Here is a 12,347-nt window from a genome sequence, read left to right as displayed (position 1 = left end):
GAGCTCCTGTGTCAAAGAAAAACTGAGTTATCATGTATTTGTAGTTTACTTTGCAAGAAAGGAGGAAATGTGTGGAGTGTGTTGTAAAATCAACAGGGTCAGGCCAGGTTATTCCGACTTTTCAGCAACGGAATAACTCATTTAAGGATGAAAGAGGAGCCCTGGTGCTCACTGGTTGTCACGTCTACAAAAGCATTAAGGTGCTCTTGAAAATATTCTTCACGCACTTTGTTTAGTCAGATGTCTGGCTGGTGTCACCAGTTTTAACCTCACTGTATCAGGATTACAACAGTAAAAACAGATTTACACCTGCTTTGCTTTATTTACAATTTGTCTGCTGTAAGAATTTGACAAACACTGTGAATCAAATATCATGACACTGAACCATCCAAAGTGAAATTGTGGTGAGTGACCTAAAATTAGGACTTATTAAAAAGGCAGATAATCTGATCATATTATACAAACATTTCACAACCTATTAAACACCACTGTCTGTATATATATGTGACATTTCCATCTCATGTATTTGAAGGTGGAGAGTCTTGTTGGTGTTAAATGCTGCCTGTTCTCTGTAACCTTCTCATGGTTAACCTTGTGAACGTGAAGGTTACAAAGTGCATGTCTGGACTGTTTAGAAGAAAAGGACTGATCTTAGCCTGAGGCCTCCTGGTAGCTCCTGTATAGTCACAGAGATAAAGCAAAACAAAAATTCATGTTCAGTCTTACTTTATTTTTTTGACATCTTAAGCTGATCACAGGACTAGAAACCAGGGCATCCTGCTCTCTGGTTCTTTCTCTACTTAAAGTTGAATGGCCCTATGATCCCATATTTATCCCTGATGTAAACCTTGTTATATAGTCAATTCACTCAGGCTGTAAAGTGTTTTGTCCTGATGACCCTGCTATTTAGAAAAGCTGGATGGTTAAACACAGGGAGGACTTGGAGCATTGATGTGTAGCATTGTGTGTGAGGATATGATGAAGGGCAGGAAAACAGCTGTGATGAGTAAACATGAAAAGTTACAATAAACATTACCAAGTATTGACACATTTGGTGTCATTTGAGAAAGTTATTGTTTATACCCTTATGTTTAAAAGTCTTTCATGGTAACTTGTGTCTATCAATTTAAATTCAATAATTAGTGAAAATTAGTTTGGGATAACAATTTGAAAACTGCTTAAATAAGCATTTTGATTACCTTTTAACTTTCAGGCCATGCGAAAATGGATACCTCATCTATCTGCTAAACATTACATTCAAACAGTTTTAAAAAATATAAAATATAAAACTACCAGCACCTTTTAAATGTTTCCATTTTCCTGTTACCAGCTGCTGGTTGTAGCTTTGTATTTGATATGACAATACTGCTTTTCTCATTTTAGCGACAACACAAGTCCACAAGTCCGTTTCACAAAGGTTATTATTACTTTTAAAATTCAAGCTTAATTTGGCTCAATCCTGGACTTTTATTGGTGTATTTTATTGTTAAGGTTAAACTCAGGTGATTTCAGCATATTCAGGGAGAACTGTGGATGTTGCAAAATGTCATGCAGCAGGGGTCATTTAGTCATGTGTTGTGCCTATACAGGTTGAGTGTTGTATACACAGTGGGCTCCCCTCCCACTGATCCTCCTCCGCTATATCACTGACTTGAAACATCCCGGGACACCTTTTCACCACTGATGGAGATGCAAATGGACATGTTTTTAATTTAACATCTCATTGTAAATTACTGCCTGATTTAAAAAAAAAAAATTATTTATACATTGGATTTGACGCCTGGACTACAAGGTAGGGTGATTTCTGAAAATTAATGCATAAATTGGTGGAACATTCTTCTACAGTTTTTATTTGCCATTCTTTCATTGGCACAAAACAACAAATTCAGACTAATCTAATAATCTATTTTCCTCTTTCCTTTTCCCAATGAAGATGTATCCTTCCTCTCTGCTGCTCTTTCTGTGTTTGAGTGCTTTTGTAAAATGTGGTGAGTAAAATGCATCAAAGTGATAATGGGCTCTGTCTAGTTCAGTTTCCTCAGATATCACAATTATGTGCTGATTATTTAACTTCAAGGACACTGTGCTATATTTCTCCTTGTGGTTCCACTTATCAGAGTAAATTGGGATTTATTTAGGGTGTGAGTAAGTGTTTGAAGACTGTACAGGAACTTAAAATACATTGAATTTACTTTTATGTGAAAAAGCATTGCTTCTTGTAAGCCTACCATGTTTATTCACCTTCATAGGTAAGTACAAAGAATGTGAAGGCATAAAAAATAAAATAAAAGGCCTCAGAGACTGATTTTTTTTATTGCACAATTTGATTTATTAACTAAAAAAAATTCTAACATCATTATGTGGGCAGCAAACTAAAGACTACATGCTGTTCCTTCATTTAGTTCTGTGGTTTCCAGGATATAGTAGTGGTTAACCCCCTCTAAAGGGTCAGAAGGTCAATCACCAAAAGAATATTTTGAAAAAGGAAAGGACGAGGTTCTATTCCTCTGGTGGGGTCATTTCAGTGCATCTCTTATTAAATATATTAATTGGTTTGCTCCTGCAATATTTACAGCATGATGGTTCTATGTCTATTACAGTTTCTGGAAGTGAATGGTGCTATACCGGCTGTGGTGAGTAAGGGCAGATTTATGAATTTCGGAATGCTTTGGATCGACACATCAGTCAGCATTGGTCTTTGGCATTAAGAGCTCTTCTAACTTTCACAGGCCACACCCCGAATCACTGGGGAGACCTCCCTGGTTCTGTCTGTGGAGGGAATCGTCAGTCTCCCATCAATATAAACGCTAGTATGGTTCAGATGGACCCTGGTCTGCTTAATTTAACTTTTGTCAACTTGTTGTCTCAGAATATCAAGTCTATTACAAATGATGGACATACAGGTAAACAGAAGCTCCAAGTGACTTTTTGTGCTTACCTCTAATTTGTAGAACACACTGTGTATTATATATATATTTTTTTCTACCTTTTTTTTAATACAAAGTAAAGTGCACGTTGGGGGGAAATAATTCTGAAGTAAGTGGAGGTGGCCTTAATGGAACATATTCTACAATTCAGTTTCACTTTCACTGGGGGGACACAGAATATCACCCAGGTTCAGAGCACATGATTGATGGGCAAAGATATCCAATGGAGGTACTGTATAGCTTTAATATTAAGACAACATGACAAAATTGTTTGTACACCTTTTGTATGCCTTGTTTTCCCTTCTTTGACTAATTTGTGCTAATTTCTGTCATCTCTTGCAGATGCACATTGTCAATCTGAAGAAAGGTCTAACTTTGGAGCAGGCCATGGCAAATCCACAGGGAATTGCTGTTCTTGGTTTTTTTATAAATGTATGTATGTGTACGCTTGAAAGTATTTTTGCAGAGCCTCCTGAAATGGGTTGCAGTTAAGAATTTGCACATTCACCCAATTTTCATCTCATCCCACACCAACATTTAACATTCACAATACAAACCCAATTTCTAGCAAAGTTGGTTGGAAAAGTAGCTCATAAAACAGACCTGGAGGAGCATCTCATGACTAATGAGGTTAATTGGCAACAGGTCAATTTCATGATTGGGTACAAAGAGTGTCACAGAAGCTGAATCTTACAGAAGAAGAATGGGGCAAGATTTACTACTCTCTGAAAGTCTGTGCAGGCAAATAGAGTAGTTCACAAACAAATCATGGATTTCCAGTTCAACAGTTCAAAAGAAACAGAGATTCAAGGAAAATCAGGCAACGGTCAAGAGTAAAACAAGTGGTTGTGCGCTTTGGGCTCTCAGGCAGCACAACTTTAAAAACAGCTCAGAAACACCTTCAAAAATGGCTGTCAGTAAACAGTTTGTCACTATATTCATAAATACAAGTTAAAACCATACCATGCAAAGAAAAATAAAAAACATGAACAAGGTCAAGAAATACTGCTTCTTCTCCGAATCCACATCGAAATTGCACTACGTAAAAATTATTTTTAGAAATCATGGACACTGTGTCCTTTGGAGAGAAGAGAATGCACAATCTGGCTGATCAGCGCACATTACTTCTTTGAAATGTTTGGAATCCATGCGGGGTAGGGGCGCAGCAATGCATACAGCATGTGTAACTTGCACAGTTTTGGAGCAACATATGCTGCCATCTACACGACATCTTTTTGAGAGAGAGCCTTGATTATGTGACTAAGATAATGCCAAATATTTTTGCAATGTGATACTGGTATCAAATTCATCGTGAACTCATTTTTTTAAGAAACTAAATCCCAGTTTTTTTATTTGAGTTGTCGCCACACTTTTTACAATCAAAAGTAGGTTTCACATGATTTACAGATGACACTATTCTCAATATAAACAGCAAGTGTCCGAACAGTATAAAATGTTTAATTTTCACACTGTTACATTAATACTCTAAATGTATTTACATCTTCCCCTGAAGGCAACAGAAGATGCAGCTCCGTCGGAACCATGGAGTGTGCTCACATCATACCTGACAAACATAACAGGTAGATGTTGGTCCCTCGTACCACTTCATGTGAAGTATGTTGAGTACAGTAAACTGGCCAAGCTCTAATACAGGTTGTATTGTAGTTGAAGTACTAGAAGCTGGTGCCAAGGCACGTACTCTACCACATGTACTGATGCATTTCTGGCTTATTTAATTCCCAGGAAAGATGGACTGTAATAAAAACCTGTATTTATTCCAGGTACACAGAATCTCACGTCAAACTTCTTCACATGTTGGCATCTCATCTGTTGGAGCACCTGACACATGTTTAGTGCCAGGACTTGAAAGAGCAGCTATTACACTATGACCTGATGTGTCCTGAGTTAGTGGTGTGATTAATGTGCTCAGACAGGTTCACATAACACATACAAAATGACGTTACTATATCTGTCTATAGAGAAACTCAGTGAAGCTCATCAATCCTATGGTGACAGGAAATCATGCGATATTTTTTTTCTTCTGAAGATCACACAATCATTTGTAGGGTCATTAAGGAAACAGTTGATTACACTTTTTCGTTTGTTTAACCACAGGGACCGAGGCTCGTGTCAACAATACTATATCCATTAATGACCTGATTGGAAGTGTCGACTTCACAAAATTTTATCGGTACATGGGCTCCCTGACCACCCCCAACTGCACGGAAGCAGTCGTGTGGACTGTCTTTCATGAGCCAATCAACATCGGCAAAAACCTGGTAAGTTGTGCAGCTTTTGTAGAATAAGAAAATGAAAGGCTTTGTTTAGTGAATACAGGCCTCTCAGGAGGAGCCAAAGTTAGGGCTTTTAAAACATTTTAATGAGCCCTTTACCTGCCAAATCACAAAAGAAAATTAGGGACAATAAAAGCTTATTAATATCATATAATGATAAAATCAGAGAAGCTTCATAACTTCAATTTAAAGCACATCATGTATTGGATATGAAGACAATGTGACACCATTTGTGGTGGACACCATTTCTCCAAATCTGAAGCTCCTTTCACCCTATGTATTTTTATCCTTTGTATTCGCAATGGGTGGGTGTTTCTGTCCAACAACCACAATAACACTAATGTGTGACATTTCTTTTTTCTCTCTACTTTTTTACATCTAGATAAGGACATAATTTATACAGAGCTTTATTATACTGTGCAGCTGAACCTGTCAAAGCTGTTGCAAATACTACTTCTGATTTATAAAGTCAAGCCTCACCAGATAAGACAACTACAGGTGCCTGGCTTGATAATCATGTTTGATAATCAGCCTTGTCAATTTTTTTCTATTGATGGTAACAATAAGACAATGCTGTAAACACTGCATGTGACTGAGGGGGAAGAAAGATGTGTGTCCTTGATGTGAATCATTTCTTCATTGCACAATGATGAATGTAAGATTTCTGTCATCTGTGTTAAGCCATCGACACTCACTAGATGGCACGTTTCGTTCACATGCTCCTGCGTGTGTCCTGTTCTAAGCCTGGATAAAAATGGGAGGGTTACGTCAGGAAGAGCATCGGGCGTAAAAAGCCATGTCAAATCAACATGACCCCTGAAGGGCCAACCGAAAGCATGTACCTAATTTCCTGTAACGTGTGTGTTTGGGATAGAAAGTCACGGGTTGACCTTCTCTGATGAGACAGCTCTTGGGCGTTCACACCAAACAGGTCTGACAGGACCAAACTGTAAATAATTATCACAAACAGACAAACTCCAAGTTTGCAGGCACTTAAATTCTAAAATTGTATTGGAGTATAACCATTTTCAAATGTATTTTATTATAGTGTCAGATTAGTATGTCTGTTAGAGTGAACATGTTTTGCTCCTTTTAGATCCAACGGTTTCCCCTGAAGACAGGACTCACCAATGTTTATCGGCCTATTCAAAATCTTAACAACCGTCAAGTGTTTGCAACTTTTCTACCTGCTAGTAAGTTGGAATCTGACACACTGTACATGACCTACATTATGATATTTGCCTGAGTTCATTAAATGTTATGTTCTTCTGTTGTTTAGGTCATCCATGGTGTTATGATCATTGTGGTATGTAACAGCAAACTTGTACAGACTGTCTTAGTGTTTAGGATATGACTGTTCTTGTCCTCACCCTCAGTTTTCCTCTCTACCCTCAGTGTACAGTCCATCTCACTGGAACCTTCTGCCTCAATCCTCCTGTGATGGCAATCGCCAGTCACCTGTTAATATACAGACACAAAACGTTGTGATGGATAAACACCTTGATGCCTTCACCTATACAAATTTTGACAATAAAAAGGCCATCAAACACATCACTAACACAGGCCACACAGGTTTGCAAGTCTTCTTTAACATTGTGGGCTAGTGTAGCTATAAACTAAAATGATGAATTAGCTTTTTGAAAACCTCTGTGTAGTCACATGACCTGCAAACTGTGGTGGAAAATGTATGCATATGAATGTGTCTTTAGTAAGAAGATGATTTCTCATATAACATCAAACCCTTTTCACATCTTATTATAGGGATATCAGTTCTATTAAATATCATTTAATAGAAGTTTGAGTCACTAAGGACTAATTTAAACTGCTAAATGGAGGTTTGGGTTTTAGGTTTTAAGTGGGCCTCAGTGCTTAAACATCACTGAGTAGTATGTGTTGTTCAGTTACTGTTTATTTTTAAATCACAAATATAGACCAAATACGTACATTTTACATACTTTTGTTTTCACGTCATCCCCCCAGTGGAATGTTCACTAAACGAGAATGTGGTGGAGGTGTCTGGGGGAGGTTTGGAATACAGCTATTCCACTCTTCAGTTGCATTTCCATTGGGGCACAGCACAAGACCCCGGCTCAGAGCACACAGTGGATTCAAAAAGATACCCAATGGAGGTAGTTACAAACATACAAATACTAAGCTGTCCCATTTGTCATTGTGCTTTTTCTGCAACACATGTATGAGAATTGTCTTTGTCTAGATGCACATAGTCAGCAAGAGAAAGGATTTAACTTTGGATGCAGCATTGCGAACTCCTAATGGCCTGGCAGTGCTGGGATTCTTTATTGAGGTATGTTCAGTGTGTTAGTAGTACATACTTGTGAGACAATTCCAGAACGATTACCAATTGTGAAGAGGTTTTTAATGTTCCCATGTCCACACTTTAAATCCGCCCAGATAAATTGTACTCAAATTAGACAGTATGCCTGCTGAAATCCCCCTGATGTGTTTGGGAGGACAATATTCTCCCATGATGCATTGCACAAAGGAAAGTGTGATCACAGTTTATAAAACACAAATACTTTAACAGAAAAATACATACTGTTATGAGTATAGTGAATGTAATGTGGTGTGGATTTGGATCAACTGTTTAATTACCTTTATGTCTGACAAGATGAAGACTGAACTTGTGGTTCTAGCTCAACAGGCAGATCCCGAAACATTTTTTAATTACAGGTTCTGCACTTGATGACTATAGTCTTGTGCTTATGTGAAAACTTTCCATATTCATACACTTTTGACACTTGATACTTGTGAATGTAAGTCAAAACAAGATCAATACTTTACTGAAGTAGCATGTTCATGAAAGGAGGTGCAAAAAAAGTACAAAGCTGGTCAGTAAATGATCTTGTTTATAAACCTTAAATCTTTAGACAAATCCTACATCAAGTTTGTCTGTTACAAATGGCTGGAAAATACTGACCAACCACCTGTCTGCCATTCAAAATATTAGTGAGTACATACTTGTTTTTTTGCATACTTCCCTAAAAATATTAAGTGTGTACATTTGTCATTACATCTTGTGAATTTTAACTCAAAATAGGCTCAGAAGTTGAAGTTACAGAGGAGCTCTCCATTGATGACTTGCTTGGCAATGTGAATCGAGCTGCGTACTACCGCTACAATGGCTCATTAACCACTCCTTCATGTAATGAAGCAGTGGTTTGGACGGTTTTCAAAGAATCAGTAAAGGTGGATCAAAACCTGGTATGTGCTATATGTCTTGGTACTTTTTTTTTTTTTTTTAATCTTGAAGGATGACCTCAAGTGAATTTCCTGTCACGGTATGTAAATCTGAATAATGCGGAGCACACGTCATTGCAAGTTCCTGAAGTATGAAAGATTGGACATGAAACAAAACCATTACTGTTAGTCACTAGGACAATTATCTGTGTATCAGGAAGAGACAGCATGTGACTAAATGCTTTTTTTCTAAACTGCACAACAAACACTACAGGTTGAACTACCTTCATCTTTGCATTCAATGATCATTTAATGAATTTCCAGCAATGTTAAGCAGAAAAGCATGTGATCTTATACTTCGCACTGGTACCCACACTTTAATTAAGCCAAAAGTAATTGACAGTAATGGCGGCAGTCATCCTTTTTAATCCTTTTCCAGCCACTACTGCAGTAAACTCCCAAATTAAGTAAGGCCAGAATCCACAACACACCTACATGTCCATATTGAAAGTTGTGAGTAATTATCGTGTTCTTACTTTAAGAATTTGGCAAGCTAATACCATAGTCTCTTAATGGTGCAAAAGTATGAAGCCTTAGTAGTCTGTCAGTTCAAGTGTACGTTTTCAAGTTTTATTACCAAATTTGTCATCTTCAAAGTATTTACTTGATAAACTGCTGTGGAGGATTAGTAATATAAGGAATTTCACTAAAAGATTAGTTAGAGACCATATGACCTTTTTCTAAATTAGTCTGCAACATTATTCTAAAATTGAAACTTGGAAAAAAAAAAAACTTGGGGAAAGAGCTGTGGATTTTGTCCACACATCACAAACATTTAAAATTGCATTAAGAAAGTATCTTTCTAGACAGCAAGAACATGTTACGTTTTTTATATAGTTGGTTATACAATTATCAATAAACCCTTTGTGTGCAACAACATAAATGTTTGACCATGTTAGATGCTATGGACCTTCGAACACTTGAACTTAAAGCTAAACTGTTTGTCCTAAATTTGATTTAATCCCTCCAGATAATGATGTTCCCAAAGCAGACAGGATATTCCAGTGTATTTCGGCCTACACAAGCTCTAAATACAAGGACGATCTACACCACCACATCAGCATCCAGTGCCCCTGGACCCATCAAACTACTTTTGCTGTTTGTGTGCCTGTATGTTTTGCTGTAATCTGCATTTATGAGAAGATGAAATGCAACTGGACATGAATAATCTTTCCCTCCGCTCACATTATGGTCTCAAACCTTATTAGCAAACCATTTTAGAATAGGTTGTTTATTGTTTTCCGAAACCTCACCGTGTCATGAGGCCCTCCATCCACTGTGAAGTATGTTAACATTTCGGTCTGGTGATATGAAAATATTGCACTTGCATTTGGTAGATACAACACAGATATGACCCACTGGTCCTTACGTGTATGTAATGGTTCACTGAGCACAGGTGCTTGGAATGAAGAATTAATTGGTTAAGGGGTAAAGACTATTGATAAAATCACATGTGCCAAACCACATTAGTGCAATTTTTAAATGTTAGCCCATCTTTGAGGCCTTTTGTTTAAATGATCAGAATTAGATTTTTTTATTGATTTAAAAACCTAACTCCACCAGTGGATGGGGACATATTTTTTTCCATTTTAAATTTGATATTATCCCTCTAAGAGCCTCTTTTGGTTTTAGCACATGAACCAGAAGTGACTTTAGGTTTGTATCAAACTGGATGTAATCCCTGATTTAATCCAATCCCCATCTGCTTTGCTTTGTCATGACCTGTTCAGTGCATGTACTGTGTATGTAAGGTAATTTTAGACTGTCTACACTGTGAATAGTTACAAAGCCAAGCATTTATTTTTTAGTATTAATTATTGCTTCTTTTTGCAATCTATTGAGAGAAGAGACGATGCCAAAAAGGACTTGTGGCTGCCTTGAGTTATTGTATGAGCAGGGACTGTATTAGATAGGCTGAAAATGTAAAAATAAATGATTGTATTAATGCTGTTTAAACGTGAAGTGTTTTTTTGGTTTTGTCACTGTTAATGGTTTCTGACAAGTAATCTTTGCACTAAGGAAACTTTAATATAACTGTAATAACCAAAAACATGGAAGTGGAGGGTGGGTGGTGGTAGACTGTCCATCTATCAAATACCATAGAGTATATGTTGTTTAGAATGATGGAGAGCACGTCTTACTGCTTGGTTACATCTGATGGCAGTAGCCAACGTGACACCATGATGTCCTATACAGAACCTTCAAAGATGGAAGGTGCTTCACAAAACGCAGGGCTTTGACACAGAAGACTGGGTTAGACTGGGGTTTGAGTCGGTGTGAGAGAACGATTTCCTTAACTTCACGATATATGAAGGTAAGGAAATACTGTCTTTTTACCGTTTTTACTATCCTATCATTACCCAGTGTCTAACTCTAACCTAACCGGCCCCTAATGTTTTTATATTTTTATTTTTAACTCTGGCCAACCCACTGTGTTTGCACATTTTAAATCGCTCATAGTTGAGTGTTTACAGGAAAAAAGCTGGTAACTGGTGCCATTTTGGATCCAGAGTAGTAAATGGTTTCTACAATTTTGAACTGTGATGTCAAATAGAGTAGGATTTTAAGAGACGCCTGCCTCTTTACGTGGCAGCTATGTTTCAATAGTTTCATTGATCCATATGAAAAGGCAGGTAAAAACAATGGGGTTAAAGTTGAAGGACTTGTTTGTAGGGGGTTCTGCTGCCTTTAAAAGTTGCTTTGATTCGATTAACCCTTAGATGCACTGGTGACTGGACCTTACACTCTTCCATAAGTGGGTCAAAAATTCCCAGTCTTAGAATCAATGTGTTTTTATACCACTTTTGTCACTTTGGTTAAAAATGATCATTTGTATTACATTTTTGTCAACACAAGAATGAGTTCATGTTGAAAATCTTTCTATTTTTCACTTTTAGACATTTTTAACATTCATCCGAACAATGTCAACATCCATTTTGGGTGTGTGTGTGCGTGTAAATGACTGCTTATGTAACACTTTTGATTCAAACTTCTCATTCACCCAGTCAAACACCGATGGCGGTGGCTGCCATACAAGACGCTCACTTGACCCACCAGGAACACCTTGAGGCTCAGTATTTTGCCCAAGGAACACTTCGACATGTAGCCAGGAGGGACTGGGAATCGAACCAATGGTCCATAGACAACTGCCTTACCAACTAAGCTACAGCACGTAATTTGTTGTACTCTCTGGCGTCATGAGTAAGAGTTACTTGTCTGCAATTGCAATTGCATCGCACACAGATACATTGCATCTCTCTCAACGACTTCTGACTTTACGATCCTTGTTACGTGAATGTTAATATTGTAACTCTACTGTTAGCTTAATTGCTTTTAGCTCCGAAATGTGTGTGCTTGCCCTTCATGACTACTTTGTAGTCAATACAAAGATATTGCAAGAAAACAACCTCACCGGATTGTTGTTGAACAACTTCTGCAGTCTTTCAGAAACACATGTGGCTCTATGTCTGTTGTTACAACAATTAGTTAAAAGGTGTGTGTTCAAAAAAATAGCAGTGTGGCATTCAATCACTGAGGTCACCAATTTTGTGAAAAAACCGGTGTGAATCAGGTGGCCCCTATTTAAGGAGGAAGCCAGCACTTGTTGAACATGCATTTGAAAGCCTGAGGAAAATGGGTCCTTCAAGACATTGTTCAGCAGAACAGCGTACTTTGATTAAAAAGTTGATTGGAAAGGGGAAAACCTATAAAGAGGTGCAAAAAATTATAGGCTGTTCAGCTAAAATGATCAATTCCTTAAAATGGAGAGCAAAACCAGAGAGCCGTGGAAGAGAACGGAAGACATCCATCAAAATTGTTAGAAGAATAACCAGAATGGCAAAGGCTCAGGCAATGATCAGCTCCAGGA

General features: G+C 37.7%; 1 protein-coding gene across 1 annotated transcript; it reads left to right on the top strand.

Annotated features, from left to right (window-relative positions):
• Positions 1–1,638: 1,638 nt before the first annotated feature.
• On the top strand, positions 1,639–10,429 carry LOC137105950 (uncharacterized). The gene is made up of 16 exons (XM_067488800.1): positions 1,639–1,792; positions 1,934–1,988; positions 2,601–2,633; positions 2,730–2,903; positions 3,005–3,156; positions 3,270–3,359; positions 4,441–4,507; positions 5,043–5,206; positions 6,318–6,414; positions 6,501–6,527; positions 6,617–6,793; positions 7,202–7,350; positions 7,437–7,526; positions 8,110–8,188; positions 8,280–8,443; positions 9,450–10,429. Exons 2-16 carry the CDS (start codon positions 1,934–1,936, stop codon positions 9,603–9,605), a joined length of 1,674 nt encoding a protein of 557 aa, XP_067344901.1. The 5' UTR covers positions 1,639–1,792; the 3' UTR covers positions 9,606–10,429.
• The last annotated feature ends 1,918 nt before the right edge of the window (positions 10,430–12,347 follow it).

The sequence above is a fragment of the Channa argus genome, chromosome 20 (assembly GCF_033026475.1).
Source record: "Channa argus isolate prfri chromosome 20, Channa argus male v1.0, whole genome shotgun sequence".
NCBI lineage: Eukaryota > Metazoa > Chordata > Actinopteri > Anabantiformes > Channidae > Channa > Channa argus.
This window is presented reverse-complemented; position numbering and strand designations above follow the sequence as displayed.